At 44.1% G+C, this 23697-nt stretch overlaps 1 protein-coding gene and 1 long non-coding RNA gene across 9 annotated transcripts in view; one reads left to right on the top strand and one right to left on the bottom strand.

The window, feature by feature from the left end:
* Nucleotides 1-7085: 7085 nt before the first annotated feature.
* On the top strand, nucleotides 7086-9845 carry LOC111767613 (uncharacterized). Its single transcript, XR_002799442.2, has 2 exons — nucleotides 7086-7356; nucleotides 8633-9845. It is a non-coding gene; the product is annotated as an uncharacterized lncRNA (long non-coding RNA).
* A 4730-nt stretch (nucleotides 9846-14575) lies between these two features.
* The window catches only part of AUTS2 (activator of transcription and developmental regulator AUTS2), a 1156658-nt gene continuing 1147536 nt past the window's right edge, over nucleotides 14576-23697 (bottom strand). For all 8 annotated transcript variants that reach the window (XM_023616830.2, XM_023616828.2, XM_023616831.2 and 5 more), the window contains 4 exons: nucleotides 22484-22561; nucleotides 21437-21520; nucleotides 20048-20270; nucleotides 14576-17716 (listed from right to left, as the gene is read on the bottom strand). In XM_023616830.2, the coding sequence (XP_023472598.1) occupies nucleotides 16468-17716; nucleotides 20048-20270; nucleotides 21437-21520; nucleotides 22484-22561 (1634 nt within the window). In that variant the 3' untranslated portion in view covers nucleotides 14576-16467. The remainder of the gene's footprint in view (nucleotides 17717-20047; nucleotides 20271-21436; nucleotides 21521-22483; nucleotides 22562-23697) is intronic.

The raw sequence follows: 23697 nt of genomic DNA, 5'->3' as shown, positions 1-23697 counted from the left end.
ACAGCAACTGTGAGCCCATGAGCCTAGCAACCAGTCACACTGGGGGCCTGCTCACTTAACAGAAAAGCTGCAACAGGCAACTGTGCTGAGGCTCGCCTCACCCAATAAAGTGATTAAAGGAAGGGTAGCAGCTGCATGCAGCTGAACATTACAATCAGCTGGCCAGGGTGACAGCCTAGCCTCCCTGTGCACCTGCAGCAAGGGCAAGCCCACCACAACAGAAGGACACACATAGCCCACACAGGGGACACTCCTGGAACGTTTGTAACTGCTGACAAGAGGGAGGCACATTGCTGAGCCTGATAAAGCCTCTCTTATGTAAGGCCACTTCTTCAAGATTGGGAGATGTAACTGATCTACCTAATACATAGATATAAGTACAGAGAAATAGACAAAACGAGGAGACAAAGGAATATGTTCCAAATAAGGGAACAAGACAAATCCTCAGAAAAAGAACTAAACAAAACAGAGATAAACAATCAACCTCATTAAGTGTACAAACTAATAGTCATAAGGATGCTCACTGACCTTGGGAGAAAAATAGATGAATACAGTAATAAATTCAACAAAGAAGTGGAAAAATATAAAAAAAGAACCAATCAGAACTGAGGAATACAGTAATGGCAATGAAAAATTCACTAGAGGGAATCAATAGCAGAGTAGATGATATGGAAGAATGGATCAGTGAGCTGTATGAAAGACTAGAAGATATAACCCAAGCTGAACAGAAAAGACAAAAAAGAATTAAAAAGAATGAGGACAGTATAAGGGCCCTCTGGGACAATATCAAGCACACTAACATTCATATTACAGGTGTCCCAGATGGAGAAGAGAAAGACAAAGGGGCAGAGAATCTATTCAAAAAGATAATAGCTGGAAACTTTCCTAATCTAAAGAAGGAAACAGACAACCAGGTAGAGGAAGCACTGAGAGCACCAAACAAAATAAACCCAAAGAGGCCCACACCAAGACACATTATAATTCAAATGTCAATAATTAAAGACAAAGAGAGAATCCTAAAAGCCCAAGAGAAAAGCAAGAAGTTCCATACAAAGGAGACCCCCATAAAGCTATCAACAGACTTCTCAGCAGAAACCTTACAGGCTAGAAGAGAGTGGCACAATATATTTAAAGCACGGAAAGGAAAAAACCTACAGCCAAGAATACCCTACCCAGCAAGGTTATCATTCAGAATGGAAGGAGAGATAAAGAGTTTTCCAGACAAGCAAAAACCAAAGGAGCTTATCACCAATAAACCAGCCTTACAAGAAGTGCTAAAGGGACCAATTTAAGTGGAAAAGAAAAGATCACAACTAGGAATAAGAAAATTACCAAACAAAAACAAAACAATAAAATCACTGGCAAAGACAAATAAATAGTAAAGGTAGCAGATCAACCACTTATGAAGCTAATGTGAAGGACAGAAGACAAAATTACTAAAATTATCTTTCTCCATGATAAGCAGTTAAGGGATACACACACTCACACACAAAAAGAGGTTAGATATCAAAAACACAAAATGTGGGAGGAGGGGAGTAGAAGAGTAGAGCTTTTAGCAAGAAGTCAAACTTAAGAGACCATCAACTTAATATAGATTGCTATTTACGTCGGTTATTGTATATGAACCTCATGGTAATCACAAACCAGAAACCTATAATAAATACACAAAAAATAAAGAGAAAGGAATTCAAATACTAAAGAAATCCATTAAACCACGAGAGGAGAGAGCAAGAGAAGAAGAAAGGAACAGAGGAGACCTACTAAAACACCAGAAAAAAAGTAAGCAAATGATAATACGTACATACTTATAATACCTACTTTAAATGTCAGTGGACTAAACGGTCAAATCAAAAGGCATAGGGTGGCCAACTGGATAAAAAAACAAGACCCATATATATGCTGCATACAAGAGACACATTTCAGACTTAACAACACTCACAAACTGAAAGTGAAGTGATGGAAAAAGATCCTCCATGCAAATGGAAATGAAAAGAAAGCTGGGGTAGCAACATTTATATCAGGCAAAATAGACTTTAAAGCAAAAACTGTAACAAGAGACAAAGAAGAGCATTGCATAATGATAAAAGGGACAATTCAACAAGAGGACATAACACTTGTAAATATCTATGCACCCAACATAGGAACACCTAAATATATAAAGCAATTATTAGCAGACATAAAAGGATAAATTGACAGTAATATAATAGTAGGAAATCTATCAATGGATAGACCATCCAAGCAGAAGATCAATAAGAAAACATTGGCCTCAAATGACACATTAGACCAGGTGAACTTAGTAGATATGTACAGAACAGTCTGTCCAAAAACTGAATATACATTCTTTTCCAATGCACATGGAACATTCTCCAGGATAGATCGCCTCTCAGGCCACAAAACAAGTCTCAATAAATTTAAGAAGACTGAAGTAATACCAAGCCTCTTTTCTGACCACAATGGTATGAAACTAGCAATCAACTACAGGAAGGAAATTGGAAAAGCCACAAAAATGTGGAGATTAAACAAAATGCTACTGAGCAACTATTGAGTCAACCTAGAAATCAAAGGAGAAGTAAAAAAAAAATACCTGGAGACAAATAAAAATGAAAATATGCCAAAATTTATGGGATATAGCAAAAGCAGTTCTAAGAGGGAAGTTTATAGCAATACAGGCCTATCTCAACAAACAAGAAAAATCTCAAATAAACAATCTAACAGTATACCTAATGGAACTAGAAAAAGATAAATAAAGCCCAAAATCAGTAGAAGGAGGGAAATAATAAAAAATCAGAGCAGAAATAAATGAAATAGAGACAAAAAACAACAGAAAAAAATCAATGAGAGTAAGAGTTGGTTCTTTGAAAAGATAAACAAAATTGACAAATCGTTAGCTAGAATCACCAAGAAAAAAAGAGAGAAGGCTCAAATAAATACAAAATTCAAAATTCAAATAAGAAACAAAAGAGGAGAAATTATAACTGACACATTAGAAATACAAAAGATAATAAGAGAATACTACAAAAAGCTATATGCCAAAAAATTGGATAATCTAGAAGAAATAGATAAATCCTTAGAATCACACAACCTTCCAAAACTGAGTCAAGAAGAAGTAGAGAATTTGAATAGACCAATCACCAGTAAGGTGATTGAAACAGTAATCAAAAACCTGCCCCCCCCAAAAAAAATCCAGGACCAGACAGCTTCCCTGGTGAATTCCACCAAACATTCAAAGACTTAATACCTATCCTTCTCAAACTCTTCCAAAAAATCAAAGAGGAAGGGAAGCTTCCTAACTCATTCTACAAGGTCAACATTACACTGATACCAAAACCAGACAAGGACAACACAAGAAAAGAAAATCAGAGACCAATATCACTGATGAACATTGATGCAAAAATCCTCAACAAAATACTAACAAATCGAATACAACAATATATTAAAAAGATCATACATCATGATCAAGTGGGATTTATTCCAGGGATGCAGGGATGGTTCAACATCCACAAATCAATCAATGTGATACACCACATTAAAGAAATGAAGACTAAAAATCACATGATCATCTCCTTAGATGCAGAGAAAGCATTTGAAAAGATACAGCATCCATTTATGACAAAAACTCTGAATAAAATGAGTATAGAAGGAAGGTACCTCAACATAATAAAGGCCATATATGACAAACTCACAGTTAATATCATACTCAATGGAGAAAAACTAAAAGGTATATCTTTAAGAACAGGAACAAGATGCCCACTTTCGCCACTCTTCTTTAACGTAGTATTGGAAGTCCTAGCCAGAGGAATCAGGCAAGAAAAAGAAAAGGGATCCAAAATGGAAAGGAGAAAGGGAAATTGTCACTATTTGCAGATGACATGATTTTATATATAGAAAACCCTAAAGAATCCACCAAAAAATTTTAAAAACAATAAATGGATACAGTAAAGTTGCAGGATACAAAATCAGCATACAAAAATCAGTTGCGTTTGTATATACCAACAAGGAAGTAGCAGGAAGAGAAATTAAGAATCCAATCCTGAGGCTGGCCCAATGGTATGGTGGTTGAGTTCGTGCACTCCACTTCAGCAGCCCAGCATTCACAGGTTTGGATCCCTGGTGTGGACCTACACACCAGTTACCAAGCCATGCTGTGGTGGCTCCCCACATACAAAATAGGGGACAACTGGCATAGATAGCTCAGCAGAATACAATCCCATTTACAATTGCAACAAAAAGAATAAAATGCCTAGGAATAAATTTATCCAAAGAGGTGAAAGACTTAGACACTGAAAACTACAAAACATTGTTGAAAGAAACTGAAGAAGACACAAAGAAATGGAAAGATAGTCCATGCTCGTAGGTTGGAAGAATTACGCAGTTATAATGTCCATACTTCCTAAAGCAATCTACAGCTTCAATGCAGTCCCTATCAAAGCTTCAACAACATTTTTCACAGAAATAGAACAAAGAATCCTAAAACTTACATGGAACAACAAAAGACCCTGAATAGCCAAAGGAATCCTGAGGAAAAGAACAAAGCTGGAGGTATCACACTCTCTGATTTCAAAATATACTACAAAGCTATAGTAATCAAAACAGCATGATACTGGCACAAAAAACAGACACACAGATCAATAGAACAGAATTGAGAGCCCAGAAATAAACCCACACATCTATGAACAGCTCATATTTGACAAGGGAGCCAAGAACATACAATGAAGAAAGGAAAGTCTCTTCCATAAATGGTGTTATGGAAAACTGGACAGCCACATGCAAAAGAATGAAAGGAGACCATTATCTTACACCATGCACAAAAATTAACTCAAAGTGGATTGAAGACTTGAATGTGAGACCTGAAACCATAAAACTTCTAGAAGAAAACATAGGCAGTATGCTCTTTGACACCATCTTAGCAGCATATTTTCAAATACCATGTCTGACCAGGCAAGGGAAACAAAAGAAAAAATAAACAAATGGGACTACATCAAACTAAAAAGCTTCTGCACAGCAAAGGAAACCATCAATAAAATGAAAAGACAACCCAACAATTGGGAGAAGATATTTGCAAACCATATATCTGATAAGTGGTTAATATCCAAAAATGTAGAAAGAACTCATGCATCTCAACAACAAAAACCCAAACAAGCCAATTAAAAAATGGGCAAAAGATCTGAACTGACATTTTTCCAAAGAAGATATACAGATGGCCAATAGGCGCATGAAAAGATGCTCAACATCACTAATTATTAGGGAAATGCAAATCAAAACCACAATGAGATATAACCTCACACTCACCAGAATGGCTATAATTAATGAGACAGGAAACAGCAAGTGTTGGAGAGGATGTGGAGAGAAGGGAACTCCTGTACATTGCTGGTGGGAGTGCAAACTGGCACAGGCACTATGGAAAACAGTATGGACTTTCCTCAGAAAATTAAGAATAGATCTAATACATGATCCAGCTATTCCACTGCTGGGCATTTATCCAAAGAACATGAAAACACGGATGCATAAACAGACTTGCGCCCCTATGTTCATCTCAGCCTTATTCACAATAGCCAAGACTCGGAAGCAACCTAGGTTTCCATCCAGGGACGAATGGATAAAGAAGACGTGGTACATATACACAATGGAATACTACTCAGCTATAAGAAAAGATGAAATCCAGCCATTTGTGAAAACATGGATAGAACTTGAGGGTATTATGCTAAGTGAAATAAGTCAGAGGGAGAAAATCAAATATCATATGATCTCACTCACAAATAGAGGATAAAAACAACAACAACAAACAAACACACAGATACAGAGATTGGATTGGTGATTACCAGAGGGGAAGCAGGAGGGAAGCAGGAGAAAGGCTGATTAGGCACGTGTGTGTGTTGGCGGATGGTAACTAGTCTTTGGTGGTGAACATGATGTAGCCTACACAGAAATCAAAATATAATGATGTACACCTGGAATTTATATAACGTTACAAACCAATGTTACCTCAATAAAAAAAAACATTTAAAAATATTTTTAAAAAAGAAATACCCTCAGGGAAGGAAAAAAAAGTAGTTTTGTAAGAAGTTTTGAAATCAGGAAGTGTGAGACCTCCAACTTTGTTCTTATTTTTAATTTTAGGATGAACGTAAGTTTTGATAAGTGGTATTACCATATAATTCAAAATAAATTCCAATGATTTTTTTATGAATTATTTTATGATCTGACCTCTTCAAGTTGAAGATTTAATGAGAATAATTTTCTTTGTTATGATCAGTAAATAAGTCTTCATTTAAAAAATAATGTGTGACTTGATGCTGGCCAGGTGGTATAATGGTCAAGTTCACACGCACTGCTTTGGTGGCCCTGGGTTTGCAGATTTGGATCCCGGGTGTGGACCTATGCACCACTTATCGAGCCATGCTGTGGCAGGTGTCTCACATATAAAATAGCAGAAGATGGGCACGAATGTTAGCTCAGGGCTAACCTCCCTCACCAAAAAAAAAAAAAACGTGACAAAATCACTTGTATTTCTGTACACTAGCAATGAACATTCCATAAAGGAAATTAAGAAACAATTCTATTTACAATAGCATCAAGAAGAATAAAATCCTTAGGAATCAGTTTCCATGTGCTTGTTTTCATATGCTTCATCCTTGTTACATCTGGTCTTACACACATAGAAATTTAAGAGTCACAGTAACTGTTTATTATTGCAAAATGTTCCTCAGTTGCCACATGCAGAATGTTGTGAATACTTGGCTAATTCGTGAGTACACCAAGAACCACGAATTAGAATAGCAAGAAAAGTGAGAAATTGGCAGCTCAATGCTGGGAAACAATACTCCATTATGCGAGAATCTATTGTACCAATGCTATCTTGAGAGGAAGGGTTTGGTGAGTTAATTAAATAGTTTTTTCTTTACTGAAAGTGTTTCCACCACGCAAATCCTCTCTGCTCTCTGAAGAGGAATCTGTCTCCACACTGGCATGGCATACCCACAAGGTTCATGGCATTTGGAAGCAGCCGCCCTTTGTCTGGAGGACACAGCACAAGAGGTGTGGGGAAGCAGGTCCCTGGGGCCTGGATGGTGTGAGTCACAAGACAGGATGTTGAGGAGAGTGGTGGCTGATACACTGTGCCAGGCTGCACACCAACTCCCAAGTGACAGAGGCGGTACTGTGCATGTGTGTGGCCAGGTAAAAGGCCCCTCTTGTCTGAGCCTAGCAATGACACAAGCAGGGCTCAGGAGAGAGTCCTGAGGCTGGGCAGTGGGGCTTCTCCACTGCACAGCTAGGAAAGCCCTGGCTCCCTCCACGGAATCAACAAGGGCCAGCGACATGATGTGGCAGGACTGTGGCTCCAACCCTTCTCTCCAGGTGAGCTTTCACGATTTGGGAAGTGGGGTTAGACCTTCCCCAGGCGAGGTGGGGGCTGGAGTCCAGGCCTTGCAGTTTTCCAGGACTGACAGCTTTCAGCACTGGGCCACAGCGGGTTTCCAAGGAGCTTCCCAGGAGGCCAAGGGGAATCCGTCTTGGAAACGTTACCCCTGACCCCTCAGGCATGACAGGCACCCAGCAGAGTAGCAGGAACACATGATTTCCAGGAAGGGTTAAGGGCCCACTTGAAGTTGCTGACCACAGCATAATTTTATGATTCTCTCTCACCTCATTTGACCATGATGGCCCTGTCACGAGGTGGCCAGAACTGTACTGAACCAAGGCTGGCGTTTAACCAGTGTGGTTCCGCAAACAAGAGAGAGCAAGAGCACTGGGGTGTGTGTAGGGGAGTGGCAGCAATCACTTGCCAGTGGAGGAAGGAGGGAAGTGAGAACAGAGGAAACAAGGAACAGTGTGCAAAAGCGGCCTCAGAGAATTGTCGGGGTGGGGGTTCTCGAGAGAACAGCAGCAAGACGTGGGGTCAGAAGGCACCATATCTGAAATGAGAGCAGGGAGGAGCTGAGTTGCTGATGAAGCCAGAGCCCCAGCGTGCCCGTGAGAGGAATAACGATGATGGGAGGGTTGCCCGAGAGAAGGACCCTGGGCAGATGGTCGCACCCAGGACTTGGGGGATTGGGGGAGGCAGGGAGGGTGTTCTGAGGGCAGCGAGGAGACCAAGGTGATCCTTGCCCACCTCAGGCCCTAATGAGAAGGATGTGGGAGAGAAAATGCCCCCCATTTTAGAGAGCTGCAGGGGAGCCTGTGTCCTCAGGGGATGAAGGGAAGGTCCCGAGAAGAGCGAATAGAAAAGGGAGTTTGTTTTAACTACTGACCAGAGGGCCAGGGCGGGTTTCCAGGACATGAGGAGGATGGGAATGGAGTGGAGTGGATACGGAGCCAGAAGGACAACAGGAGACTGGCAATAAAAGCAGGATGACACCAGTGCTGAGGTCCAGGGCACAGGGTATGGGGAGGCTCTGAGTAGGGGCGGGGCCAGACTCCTGGTGTGCAGAGTTGGAGTTGCCTTTGAGCCCGGCAGGTGCAGGCCAGGAGGCTAGACGAGGGGATAAACCGGTGAGCAGCCCTTGGAGCGGGAAGCCTGTGGGGCGGGCCCACAGATGCGGGTGTGATGGAGCACAGGTGGGAGCCGCCACTGGGCCTCTGGAGAGGTGATGGAGGCTGCAGGGTTTAGACGCTGCTCTGTTTCACGTTCCAGGAGGTCTACGCAGGGCTGAAGCTGGAACTGAGATGCCTGTGGAATATAGGACTGTGGCCCTGTCAGGAGTCGGTGTCGTGTGTCAGTGCAATCCACCCTCACTGGTACCGGGTTAATCTCCCTGAAGCCTTACTGACAGAAACTTCAGTAGTTCCCAACCGCTCACAGGATGAAGTTTAAAGTCCTAGCAAGCCAGTCCCTTGCACAGGGCCCCCAAAGACCTCTCCGAGCTTGGCTCTCAATGCTCCCTCATGAGACTCCTCCTCTCAAACGTTACTAGCACTTTCCTGTTTTTATCTTGGCATTTCTTTTCTTCCATAAACACTGGCAAATAAAATCCAGCCACATGAACATAACCTATTTGAACTGAAAGAGAACTCAGACATCAGCGGGTAAGGTCCAGTCTCCTTCCTGCTTCTCATTACTGAGATGAGGAAATGGAGGTCTGTAGAGAGGTGGTGAGTGAGCCAGCTCAAATCCACTGTGTCCATGCCACTCGGCCCTCAGGCACAGTCCAGAAGGGACTCGGTGGCGCCATCACTTGGCCCTTAGCAGGATTGCAGGTGAGGCGAACAGGGAGAAGGCAGCGACACCTCTACCACTGGCTCAGGACTCTCAGCGGGAGAGGCCGTATTTTACAGGCCTCCCAGAGCTCAGGGTAGTTTTGGGAAACCCAGTAGGAAGGAGAACCAGGCTGCAACAAAACTTGGCTGAAATGGAGAACTCCATTTCACTAACTCAACAATGTCCTTGAATGTGCCTTCCTGCCCATCTGTCCAAGAGGCTCTCACGCCACCTTCTTCACCTTTTGCACCATTTATTCCTGTCTGTAACTGTCTTGGTTAACTTGCCACTTGATTGTCTTCCTCCTGGATGTAAGCCCACCAGGGAGGGAGGGGCCTTGTCCTTTTGACTACTGCTATAGCCCCAGCACCTAGCCATTTATTTATTCTGCACCTGCTGATGTCTTCATGAACCTTTGCTGTTGTTAGGGGTGTGCAAACTACAGCAGATGGCATCCTTAGTTGCATTATGACAGACCCACCAGGGTGAAGACCCATCTGAATGAATGAAAATCCCAAGTTATGGAGGAATGCCAGTTTATTACTTCCAATGACTGTGACCTTATTGCCTGGAGCTTTCGTTCTACCTTAATAATTAGATATGAGACTGCTTTGTTTTCAAGAACTCTAGTATTAAATATTTGCACATATCCGTAGTCACAAACTGCTCAATATCCACCTAACACATAAGGAAACTGTGTGGAGGGTGCCGTGTGGGACGCTGGGAGTGACAGGGCTGCAGGCAGCTCAGGGCACGTGGCCCCCTCAGGGACGGAGGTTCAATGGGGTCACGACCTGCAATTTGCCTACATAAAATTTTTATATTCTAAAATCATTCTGGGCCAAATGCAACATGTTGTGGGCTGCTTTGGACCACACAAGCCACTAATTTTTAAGAAAACATACCTCAGATGTACAGATATCATGATTAATATCATAATCCTTGGGTCATGGTATGTTCTCATCGAGTCATGCACAATCCTCTTGTCTCATTCATTCATTCCAGGCCACCAGTTTGCAGCCTCTAGAATATATACGGTGCTAATTACAAGTGAGTGTTAAGTGGGTAAACGATGTCCCTGCAATTGCTCTTTACATGGCTAATTAACTCAGCAAGCCTTTTCTTGGGGGTAACACAGGCCACGGTGATGGTGCAGGCTTGAGGGAGACTGCTGGGGCTGTATCTAGGTTATGCACTTGAACACAGGCAAATTACTTCAGCTCTCTGGGCCCCATTTTCCTCACTTGTCCAATTGGGGTTATACCTTGCAAGAACGTTGAGAACATTAAGGGAGATGATCCATGTTAAAAGCTCTTAGAACAGTGCATGCAAAAAGCACTCAGAAAACATTGGCTCTCATCATTATTGCTAAGGAGAGGCAGACCTCTCTGCCCATTTCGTACTGTTAGTGATGCATGAATTAGCAACGATACACTAGCAAGGAAGCAGAAAATGCCTTTCTGGCTCAAAAGAGGTGACAACCTCTTGACGATCCAATCCAGTAGGATCATGGATCAGGCCAGAAAGTCAAAGAGAACACAGCTTCTTTTCCAGAACCACTTTCTGTTACCTGACGATTCTTTTTGCAGCTTTTGGCCAGAACTTTCCCTTGACCTTTTTACATAGTGTGAGCCAGTGGTTCTCAAACTTGATTGTGCATCAGAATCACCTGGAGGGCTTGTTAAACCACAGATCACTGGGCCCCACCCTCAGAGTTTCAGATTCAAGAGGTTGGAGGGAGGGCCTGAGAATTCATATTTCTGAGCAGTTCCCAGGTAGTGCTGCTGCTGGTCCAAGGACCACACTTTGAGAGCCACTAGTCTAAGGAATTAACTGCGATGGGGGACACGGGGCAGTCAGGGGAGGCTTCCTGGAGGTGAAGGTCTTTGAGGTGAACCTGTTTGCCAGATGGAGAAAAGATAGCAAAGGGAACAAAGGCACAGAGTGCTGGGAAAGGTATGGGGAGGTGAGGCTGACAGGTCCCCACGCACCAAGGGTGCAGGACCTCAAAGGCCAGGTGAGAAGTCTGGGCTCCACTCTAGCGCCCTCTTTAAGAACAGCATGGTTGTGGAACCTGGGAGAGGTGTGAGCAGAACTGGCAATGGCGTAATGGGCAGTTTAGGGAGACTAGGTAAGAGGATAGGTAGTAGTTGTGGGACAAGAGCAGAAAACAGCCTTGGCCCTCAGCCCAGGTGACTCACCCTTCTTTAAAACCTGGAGGATTTCTTCCACGATACTATTTTCAAACTAGGGATTGAGACCTATGATTCCTAATGGTGTGAGATGAAGTAGTGGGTTGCAACCAGCATTTACAAAAATGAATGAGAATGGAATAAAAAAATCAGAGTTCATTGCACACAGCAAAGGTATTGTTTCATCATACCTGTTTCAGGTATGTGTGTGTGTGTGTGTGTGTGTGTGTGTGTGTGCTGCATCATGATGACAGTACCAAAGGTTTGAGAGCCAGGGCTCTGTGCAGTCTCCCAGTTCAGAGAACCAGCCAGGGAGTGACCTCGACCTGCCTGTGGCATCTAGCATAGGGCCTGGCCAGGGACATGAGCCATTCAGGCCCCTGTCCTGTGGGGCCGATGATCCTGTGAGAGAGAAGACAGGGCCCTATGGAACCCCAGAACAGGAAGGCTGAGTGGAGGGTGGAGGCGGGGAGCTTGGAGAGCAGGCTAAACCCTGGGAGGCTTCCAAAGAGGGAGGGATTAGCAGTCAGGGGAGGCTTCACTGAGACGGGCCTTGAGTTTGACCTTGCAGGGTGGCTCAGATTCTTACCCCAGGGCCTTTGGTAAGAGGGAAGAGATCCTGCAGATAAACGGAGATCAGAAGCTGCCAAGAAGCACGGGGAATAGTACAGAGTGTGAGAAGGTAAACAAAGTTTTAAAAAGTAACCTGAGGCCCAACAAAGTCCAAACAGAGCTTGAAGAAGCCTGAAATATCAGCCAAGAAATTCACGTTACGGCTGAGGAAACTGAGACCTGTTTGCCCAGCACCTGCGTGGGAGACAAACGCAGGCTTCTGCTCCAGGGCTCTTCCAGGCCACATGGAGGCTCCAAACAGACTCCACCTTGCCTACATCATGGAGTTGGTAAACACTGTGGGTACGACAGCAGGTCGAGACCCCACCTGTGACAATGCCCTGCGGGATGTGGCCTGACCCTGCCCCAACTCCCCCCTCCAACCAGGTGAGAAACCCAGGAACCACCAACCCACTCCCCTTGGGTCTGCAAGTGCGTCAGCAAATCTTTAGCAAACAATCTTCATGACACTGTAATTGGAACTGAGGCTGTAAAAAAACCAAGTTACTTTCTTTTGTGCGGGCCATTCTCTTCAAGTCTACCGTGTCCATGGGCTCTGGGACCCACACCTCAGGACGCTTCAGGCCGATGTGTTCTGGGCTTACAACCTGCATGTCTGTAGCCCTTGGTAGGTTCAGCTGGCCTCAGTTACACATTAGGACAGTTTGCCGTGCTGTGGTAAGCTCAAGGTCACTGGGAACACAAAGCACGGGGGGGGCTCCAGGCGCCCTGCCTGCTGGTCCAAGCTCCTTGTCAGAGGCTTCTAGCAGCTCAGATGTGAGATTCTAAAAACTCACTTTGTACCTGTGAGAGTGCCCAAGGAAGACCAGCAATTTCAGTGTGGAATTGTCTTGGAGGATGCAATTTTTTATCTGATAAATAATCCTATTCTATTGAAAGGAAACTTGCCATGTCTAAGAAATTGCTCAGCAATTCACACAAAAAACAACGGCAAAGTTTAAAAAATAACGTGAAAAAACCCATGGCACTTTTGTTCTCTTTCCTTCAACTGATTTAATGCCACTGGGGCCTAATTTGCTTTTCAGTGTGGATATAAACCCAAGAAGCCCACACTGCATGGCTAATTGCATCGCAAAATTTTGTCTTAAACGTCTTTTTATGGCACATATGTATATAACATCAACAGTCACATCGGATCTCCTCTCATCCACCTTGACTGAGGCAGGAAAAGGATAAACAGCAAATACTGTTGCGAATATCCATCCAAAATGGTAATTATTGCATCATTATATTCGCTATTTTACTTGTCATGTACCATTAGAAGATAACAAGATCATTGTCAGTCAAAGACTGTGGAGCTAATTAGAGCATCTATAGGTTAGCAGAAAATCAAATTGGTGCTGGTACCCATCAATGCCGAGGAGCCGAACGTAATTAGAGGGAATATATGCAAAGGTTGAGATGAATAAAGCCCCAGGGATTAAACACCGTGACTGATTTGAGTTTGACTCTGCTCCGTTCTGACATTGCAGATGGCAACATGAAAATAGGTGTACAATAGAAGGCAGCAAGGTCTGCCAGAAACAGCAAATCAAGACGCCACTGATGTCGAGTGTCTGCAATGTCCCGAGAATTGCCTCATTTGGAAAAACACAGTGTTTATCAGGTTTTCACCAGTCTTTTTTCAAGTTATCTTCTCCAGTCTGGGAATGAGGTATTAACATATAAAAGCAGAGCTGGGTGAAGTGGGCCTTTCAAGCAGTTCCTGTTCTGCCCATCATTAGCTTTCTAAGCCTGCAAGCCCGTTTCCCCCAACCAGGAGTCTCCCAGGGCCGTCCCAGACCTCCCTGAGAGCTGTAGGAGCACACGGTACTGTCACAGGTGCGGGCCCACAGGTTCTGCTCACTTCCGTTTCAATGCCAGGCAGCAGCCTGCTCACCAGGGCAGCGTTAGTTTGTTTTTTCCAGTAAGATACTGATACCAACCTACACAATCTCATCCAAACAGCAATTCCATCAGGGTGACACAAGAAAAGTTAACAATTTTTACATCTTGAAAAAACAGATTTTAGAGGAGGAGGGAGAAGTCTGCAAAGTGATGATGCATATGCCACGTAATTCAACGCGACACAGGAAAAAGTATCTGGAAGGTCTTAAGTAACATATAACTGACTGAGTCCACAGATTGAAGAGCAAAGGAACAAGGAAGCAAGGACTGTTGTGAAGAACCCTATATCAGATTGGTCGTCAACGCAGATAAAGCAAATGCTGAGTTTTGAAGGAGGCCTGAGACACAGAGGGTATTGGCTAACTTAGCCCACACACATCATCTACAAAACCCCAAAGTACCTTCCCATCACGACTTAACAGTATTTTGCTTAAGACAAAAAAAAAAGAGAGAAAACCCACAACTGACTGTGTGGGGTGCAATGCTTACAGAAACTAATTGGCAGGTCACTATCTGAGTGAGGCAGGGTGGCCAGCCATTTTAGGTCAGCCTGCTGTTCTTGCTCAGGCAGGGTTCAAGGCGTTCCTTGTCAAGAGCTGGGTCTTGCAAGTATGGCTTCTTCCCCAGGGTAATGATGGCCATCTCACACAAACAAGCAGCTGGAAGCTTAGTTCACATTTTTTAATAACATGGCACAGTTTACATTACACAAGAGGCTCCGCCGATGAGAACATGCTGAAGATCCAGTCGCTTCACTTTTCTTTCCACAGAGGATCTAGAAAGGACTTTATTACATACAGGATAAACAGCAAAAAGGTCTGGATAGAACAATCTCTTTACAATACTGAAAGCTACCACTACAGTTCCAGTGTACATATTCCTTGGATTTTTTTTCTTTTTAGTTGTTGTCTTAAAAAAAAAACAAAACACTGCACAACATCTGGAGTTCACAAAATCTGAAGCTCACAACTAAACCTTCAGTTTACTACTAAAATAGATCTCTCTGCTTATTAGAAACAATGGTCTGTAGTTAACTTTTTTTTTTTTGCAAAAACAGGATAACAACGTCAGATAGCACTTTAATATACTAGAAGACCAAATGGAACTAATTTTATTTCATACATATATTTTACAGTCCAGTAGACAAGATATATTGTATTTCTCTGCTAGTAAAGTCATATTCTCTCCAAATATGTAGACAAGAGGCTTAATGTATTATAAAAGTATTATGAAGAGACATTAAGATTGATGCAAACTTAAAAACACACGCACACGCAAGACTTTGTCTCTGCCACCTCTCACCCTCTGTAACTCTCCACGGCTCCACGTGGCTGACTGTCACGGCTATTCCCAGACTTTCTCACCACCTGGAATACAAGTCACATTAGGAAATGTGCACCTTAAATCCATCAGTTACCGCACACAGTGAAAACATATCCATCATCTGAGAAAACTTGAAGCTTTCTTTCAGGATCTGTTTGGGTGTAATTAAATCTCATTACAAAACGAGGAGGTGTGTACAGATATGAAAGAGGACACACTAAAAAACGCATGGTTCCCACATGAGGTGTGTGTGAAATCACGTGACTGATGGTGACGAGATGCTGGCGACCTGTCTGTGTCCCCTGATTCTGGCATCTGACAACTCCCATCCTCCCTGGCACTGGTTGCTCATGTCCTCAGTTACCTTTCCGGGGCTGTACTCTACCCCCAGAGCCCACAAGCAGCAACTTCAGATGCAAAGTTTCAGCCTGGGGTCCAATTTGCAAAATAGGATGTTTCTCCATTTGAAAAAACAAGCAAGGAAAACAGAGTCATATCACGTAAGCGCTTGTTCAGGGAAAATATGACCTTAAGTATGTTGTAAATGGATTTGAAAAGGCTCCTTTGAGTTAGGCAGGCTTTTGTGAAAAGCCCTAACATTCATTGCATAGTTGAAGGGTTTAGCTGTCTATAACGATATATGGGAACACAGCCATAGCCAACTGTGTTCACTGATAATTAAGTTTGCAAATAGCACATTTTAAGAAGTATTAATGTATTATGTTACTTAATCTTTATCTATTTACATTTGTACAAAGTAAAGCTTTCATCTTACCCTTTTGCATATATGAACCATTAGCTCATGAAGCAATCTTTTTTTACATAACTATGTACACGGCCTTCCCTTCTCATCTGAAAGAGCTTTGCCTGATGGATTGTGTGGACTGTTTCTTTTCCCCCCAATTATTAACAAATTGGTGTGTGTTGTCATCTTCACTGTTTTGGTTCAAATCAAAAAGTCTTATAAGACAACCCAAAAGAGGAGGAGACATGAGAACATATGACTTGGCTAAAAGATCTGAAAAATTTCAACGTATAATATACAAAAACATTTCAAAATCTGCACTGAGTCTATACATTTTTTACAAGGGAAGAGTTGGGGACCTCTCAGAGAGCCCCTCAGTCTGTGTTAATAAGGAAGCCGGAGTCTGCTCGCTCGCTCGCTCGGGCCCTCTGGTTAAAGTCTGGTGCTGTGTGGGTGTAGGTTCTTCTTCCTCTCCGTGTCCTACGCTCTCCTTATCGAGCTTCAATATCCTTCAGAGTGTGGGAAGGGGGCCTCTCCCTGATCTCCGCCGACAGAGGAGTAGTCCTTCTGGGAGAGACTGGGCGGCCCCCCAGCGTGGAAATGAGCGGGGGAGGCGCACTCAGCGCTGCCGTGGGCGGGGTCTTGTTGAGGAGTCCGTTCTGGTGCCCCGTGGTGGGGCTGATTCTGGGGTAGTGCATGCTAGGGAGTCCGGGGGTGATGAGGCTGGGGTGGGGGAGGTGTCCATCGAGGGAGGCAGGGTGGACAGAATGGAGCCGCGTGTGCTCATAGTCCTCTCTGAGCATGTGCAAGCGCTCCCGCTCATCCAGGTGACTCCCTCGCTCATGTTCCCGCCGAGGGTCCACAGACAGAGGGTGGTGGTGGTGGTGGTGGTGGTGGTTATAGTCATGAGGCTCCCTGTCCCTAAAGGAGCGATCAGCTTCGTAGAGCCGGGGAGTTGAGAGACGGTGGAGAGGGTCGTTCCTCAGCAGAAAGTCCCTGCCCAGCGGGTCTCTCCGATGGATGTCAAGTTCTCGGTAGGGATCCCTCAAAGGGTCCCGTATGGGGTCCCAGTGGAAAGAAGGATACGGGAACCGCTCTCCCCCAGGGATGGGACTGATGCCCATGAAAGGAGTCATCATGCGAGTCCTGTCCAGGCTGCTGATGCTGTTCATGGGGTGAATTCCTGTCACCCCCACCGTCATGGGCATCGAAGCCAAGGGCCCCGGGTGCACACTGGACGAGGAGTTTGGAGGAGGTGGCTCTGAAGACCGGTGGGTCTGTGGGGCCTCCGGAGGCAGGTCATGGTCTTCCTTGCGCTCCTCCTTCACCTTGACCTCTGAGCCCTTCTTGGGGTTCTCGTAGGCTGGCTCGCTCTTGCGCTGCTCAGCCTCGCGGCTCGAGGTGCTGTTGGGCCTGGCACTCTCCACTACGGGGGTCCGCACGTAGGGTGATGGCACCCGGGCCAGCTGCTTGGCCTCTTCGCCCACGGCTCGCCCCTCGTGGCCATGGCCATCCTTCTCAGGTAGGTGGCCCTCCTTTGCCTTGTGCTCATCGGCAGTCAGGTCCTTACGGGATTCCGAGTGGTCTCTCTCCCTCTCTTTGGATTTTTCTTTCTCTCGAGCCTCAGTGTTCAAATGACCCCTGATCTGTTCAGTGGAGCTGCGGTTATGTCCCAGGGTGCTCACCGGGAGGATAGGTGCTGGTGAAGGGTGGCTGGAGTGTCTCTTCTCAACACTTTCCCTGAGTGGGGAAGAGGGAAACAAGGAAGCAAATGAAATGGGCTTGTCGGCCTGGCGAGGGCTGCCAATGAGATGGTGGTGTGAAAAGGACAGGCTCGGGGCTGCTTCCCGTGGTCATCGAGGCAGCCGGATACCAGCCACCCTGGTCCGACTGACCTAGATTGTAGAGGAAGCTTTATGGGGGTGAAGTGCTAGGGATGAGGGTGAGTGGGGCAGTCTGAGGGGGAAAAAGAATTCTTTCTGTATGTCTGAGTCACGTGCCTCAATCAAGACCACAGAGGAAGGGCTTTCAGAAAGCCGAAATGGACCAATGTGGCCAATAAGTTAGTGACGTGGCAATACAACCTGTCTGGCTAGATTCTAAGGATCATTTAGTATCATGAATAAAGCTTTAAGAGCCCAAACATGAATACAACCTTTCGTCCAATTAACAATACAAAGCCGGTGGGAGGAAGAGTTTAACATGAATAATATGGGAGGGAGCTCCTCTCTCCCGACATCTGGATAAAAGAAGATTCCAGAGTAAAGAAGGTGGATATGGAGCAATCTCCAAGATGTAGTATGACAGGAGGGTGTGAAAGGAAACCACAATTTCAGGACTTTCGGGTTGCAAAAAGTACTTTTGCATTAGGAAGAATAAGAAAGCTAAAATCTGATGAGAAGGCGGAGGGAAGCCAGGAGGAAAAGCAGGTCCATAGACACAGAACCTCATGGGGAAATCGAGAACCACCGCAAGAGCATCTGTGAAGGGAATGTGGAAGAATAATTTAGAGACCTGTCTTGGGCGGGGACTTACGAGTACTGGGCGGAAAATGTAAAGCAACAGAATGACAATAAGGCAAAACTTGAAGAGGTCAGACTAAGAATCCAGCGAGCCTTAGGGACAGCCCCAAGACAGACTTAGCCAAGGTAGAGAGAGAAGCCGGACACCATGCCGGCTCAGTGACAGCTCAGAAGGTGAGGCAGCCATGGTGAGAATTAAGGTCTCCCCTACAAAGTTCGTTGTTAGCCAACATGCAAAAGCTAAGAAGAAGAACATCTTTAAAAGGTAAGATAAAGAAGAGTATATTTTATTAGGTTTCCTGATTTTAACCCGAGGCCATTTTGACTCCATCAAAAAAACTGTGAAAAGGTTTGCTGCCACATCCTGTTTTCTCTTCACTGACATGTCTAAAGAGAGCCCTGGTTTGAGCTATGCCCACTGCAGGTGTGCCTCACTTTTTCAGTTTACAGCTCAGAGCTGAGGGTCATAATCGGTCTTCCCATTGGCTAAGAGATTATCATCATACTACATTGAAGGAAAATTTTTCTTTTTCTTGTATAAGAAAAAAATCTATTAGCATGATGGTCTATGATGAATATCTACTTACTGCCACATTTAGAGACTGCAAAGCTGAATTTTCTAAAATCACTAGGACGGACGGACACGGACACACGAACACACACACACACTATACGTATATACTGTAAATAAAAATTAAAGATTTGGATTATATTTGAGTCTTAAGTACTAAAAGGAAATTATTAAGTGCTTTCTGTTTAGCATATCTTGCGTATTCCTTATCAATTCGCTCAAAATGAAAATAGCCTGAAGAAAAAAACAGGGACACTTTGTCAAGAATGCTTATGACATTCTTCAGAAAAAATACTGTAAGACATTTTCCTCTTTAAGGCAACTTCTTTTTTAGGCATGAGTTACCAAGTACAGAGATCAAAATGGTTAGTAAAATTAATTATCCACTGGCAAAACAAAACCAAAACCAAAAATGCTTGTTGATGTTTCTCTAAATCTAGGTTAGCAAAATTTTATCAGTCATCTGTGAGCCCAGGATTTGAGTTTGAACAAAATTTGAGAAAAATATGATGAGACAATACAAACATGACTTTCTAAAAGAAAATAAAAAGAAAGAGAGAAAGAGAGCAAAACCTATGGATGATTTAATGGACTGCACGAACTGGAAAGCAAAGATGGTATTGATTCATGCTGTGTGTGTTCGGCTCACAGCTCCAGCTCACTGTCTTTTGGAGAAAGACTCGTATCTGGATACATTAGTGCTCACAGGGACTTTGGAGCTTTTACATGTGTAGCTGCTTCTAACTCAGGAATCTTCTGCTACGCTGTGATTCTATTCTACAGTCACGAGGCACTACGGGCCAGAGGGTGAGCACTTCGGGGCTCCGGGGGCCTGGGGTGTGGGCCCTGGCTGTGTGAGGAGTGGAGGCGACGGGGCCAGCTGAGCACGAGGCTGGGAGAGGGAGGGTGGATGGCCGGTCCTTGGCACAGAGCGGGCTCCCCCAGTGGGACTCGAGAGCAACGGGTTTCTTTCCGTACCTTTCTTTGTCATCTTTACTAACAGATGAGTCTCGTTTATCTACATCTCTATCTCTGTCATGAGCTGCAGCGGACGCGCTACGCTCCAGCTCCCCTGGCTTCAGCCAGGGCGGAGGGGTCGGGAACGACGGAGGCGTTCGGTGCAGCCGGTTCCAGGGTTCGTGAGGGTTGCTAAAGTTCTGCACACTGGGGCCATCCTTGTGGCCGAACATTGAGTTGGGTGCTGAAATGGTGAAGTGGAGAACAAAAAGGTTTAAGAGAAATTATATAATCTGCTGTAATGAAGGTACTTACCAAAAAACTTTTAACAGCATTCAGAGTTAAAATGAATACATATTATTGGGAGCTGGAAAAGGAAAGGAGATTAACAAATTCATTAGAGGAACTCTTGTCCTACACTGGAGAGGTAGCTCTCAGCTTTTTTTTAAACCAAAGGCAAAGGGGTGGGAGGAGGGAGATTAAAAAGGAAAGGGACCAAACAGGTGTCACGATGACCTAATCAAACATATCTGGCGCATGCAAAGTCCCAAGCATGCAGAAGGGTGTATTTTAATGGTGTGACTTAGATTAATAATGTTCAAATCAGAGTAGAATTCAGGGTTATCCTCTGCCCACTACAATCCTGCCAACGTGACTCTTCCTCTTTCCATAACTTTAACAAACTAAAACAAGTATCATCAGAGACCAGACAGGGCCTTGACATACACAGACGCATAACGTCTCCACACTAACTGAAACTGTGATGGTATGCTTGGAGCTGCATTTATGGCCTCCTGTACCCCAAGAATATGATACATGGATGGCACGAAAGAAAACAACTTGAGTATTTAGTGACCTAATAATGTTTAGAACATGAGCAGGTTCTGCGACTCTTTTCCTGGTCTATACAGACTTCTGAGTAGTACAAAACTCCATAGTCCTCCCATATTATAGAGTACAAAATGTTAGTCAAGCCAACCCTTGACTATCACGAGCCTGGTATGGTTTGCCTGCTACTTCACGGAGATTTTTCAATCTAATGCCAAAGGCAAATGAAATTTAAAAGTTGTTTTCACTTTTAATGGGAGCTATAGCTAAAGTCTGGGATAGTAGAGATGGAATATGGATGAAACTATGAACTTAAGCAAACTGTTTGGAGTTTAATCAACTACATTACCTTTCCTGACCCTCAGTAACATATATTAACAGTAGGCTATCCTTAAAATGTTGGTTTTGATGTGAATTCAACTGATACCTAACTCCATTGTGTAGGCCTGCTTTTGCAATGATATAACCTAAATTTATTTCCCCAGAGCATAGTTTCCTTTTATTTAGAAGGGTCTTGAGCCACAGACAGATTAGAAGAGATAAATAGTCCAAGGCAGATTTTTAAAAGTTAGAGGTACTCACTAACTGAAGGGTTTCCAAGTCCCCCGAAGGCATTGCCACCAACTGCTGCTAGGCCAGTGAATGTAGACGGCCGATTAAAAGGCTCTGCAAACAAGATTGGGAAGAAGGAAATGGTTCCACTATTGAGTGAGGGGCATAAGAGCTTCCTGGGAACTGGGGAAAGTGATGTGGGATCCTTACCCTCTCTATACTCAGACCTGATCTGTCCCACTTCTCCCACCAGATTATGCAAAAGGATTTCACTGCACTTGAATTTAGGCATTGAGTTAGCAAAATATTTATGAGAGCTATTTTCCAGAACTGTGCATTTTGCCCCATTTCTCTTTTGCCAGGTGGGGAGCATTACTCAGGCCACAGTGTTCTAGGACGCCTTCCTGCTCTGTCTCTCCTCTTCTGGGAATGTGCTCTGTAGGCTCTAACAGAATAGAAATAAGATGACATCTTAAAATAAATCTCTCAATGATAAAATTGTGAAGGTACACGTGTTATAGACCCTGTCGTCGGGCATATCATTGCCTGTATTTGCTTGTACACTTGCAGAAAACATCAAATAAACAAAGGCCACAAATAAAGCATGCGCCTTTACTAGGAAGAGACATGTTAATAGGGCAGTGAAATGTGAAGTGATGAAAATAATGTGTAATGTCTCTTTATATCATCATCTTGTCTTTCTTTCCAGCTCCTGGGGGTGCCCTTAGATATGGGGCAGGAATTCACCATCTTCCTCCAATGGGCAGGAGCAGGCTGTTGTAAATGTGGACTCCCTGAGGTACGAGGGCATAGCTTTCATCCACTGCACCCTCAGTAATTTCAGACAGAGCAGCCACTGAGCACAGATCTACGACTTTAAAATGTGGTGTAAGAGGTGCTGACATCCTGAAGACGGATGGCCTGTATTCAAACTTCTACCAGAAGACCCTCATCCCCCTAAGTAGTAAGTGAGGTGTCTACGACACTGGCCAACTTGCCAGGAAGTGCAGTAGGAGTGCAGTAAACAAAGGTTTTCCGGAATACACACATCATTTCCCATCACTGATGGCAACTCACCAAGGTGGGCAGCAGGGTTAAGGAAGTTGCTGTGATGAGGAGGTGGCCCAAAAGGAGTCCCAGTTGGGTGTGCAGCACCTAGTAAGTCAAACATAATGGAATTATATTTCACAGAAAGCCAACTTCTACAGCGCAATTGGCTCCTAGTTGCCTAAGGACCCCCTGAGAATGTTAAAGTAAGGACATGGCTGACATCCACTCAGGCAATACACTGGTGAAAAAGAAATGTGCTTGTTAGGAAGCAGACCATAAGTCACCCCCTCTCTTCTTTCCAAGCTAGGCTGGCCACCACCAAAAAGAGATCTCACTTTTTAAAGATGCTGACACACAGTATTAGAAACAGCACGAAACACTGCCAGGAGGGTGAGGGTTCTACAACCAAATAAGTTTGGAGAAATGCCAAGGTAAAAAATGTTAAGCAAGGTTCTTTACTGAAGGACTAAGAGCCATTAATATGTTCATGGGCTCACTCATGCTCTGAGAGGGGAACATTTGGCCACAGAATACTTTCTTCATAGAGCATCTCAGGGGGCAAGGCTTTCACTCTGAGAAACACTGTTCCAGAAACTGTACACTTTATAATCTTTGGCTTAGGAGCAGCTGTCATGAAGTTGCATATCTGAGCTGCACTGCTTTGGGCCATTGCAGAATCTCTTCCTGAAAATGTGTTAGCTGCCACGGACCTGCACTGAAGGATACTATAAAGCCCGGCCCTGGGAAACTCACTGTTGGGAGTTACATTTGGTTATGGGAGATGACGTCCTCCAATTTCTCTCAATCTTCAGTGCCAGGAAAAGCTAGGGTTATTCATGGCTTTGGACATGATTAACCTTATAACTGCCTCTATTAGTCTTTACTTTACCCGCTAGGGAACTCAGGTCTAACTTAGTGGTCTTCTTTCCTCTGGTTTTCCCATTATCCACATTTTCTCCTCTACTTCATATTTGCCTTAAACAATATGTATTTCTTTAAGATGCCTCACATCCTTTCCTTGACGGAAGCTGGGAAAGGAAAGAGGGAAAGACAGCGAGATGGAGAGTGTGTACATGTGAGTTAGGGAAGGACAGTATTTCTAAGAGCTTAGGGCATCAAGCCAGCTTGTTAATATGCGGCTGAGAGCCGAGGAGGCAAGCTCTCTGGGAGGCAGGCTTGGCTCTAGACAAGAGATTGGCCAAGGTCATCTGAAGAAGCATCTTTAGTTTATTTCAGGCATT

Source organism: Equus caballus, chromosome 13, assembly GCF_041296265.1.
Source record: "Equus caballus isolate H_3958 breed thoroughbred chromosome 13, TB-T2T, whole genome shotgun sequence".
In the NCBI taxonomy this organism is placed as follows: Eukaryota; Metazoa; Chordata; class Mammalia; order Perissodactyla; family Equidae; genus Equus; species Equus caballus.
The sequence above is the reverse complement of the archived record's forward strand: the minus strand, read 5'-3'. Positions and strand labels throughout refer to the sequence as shown.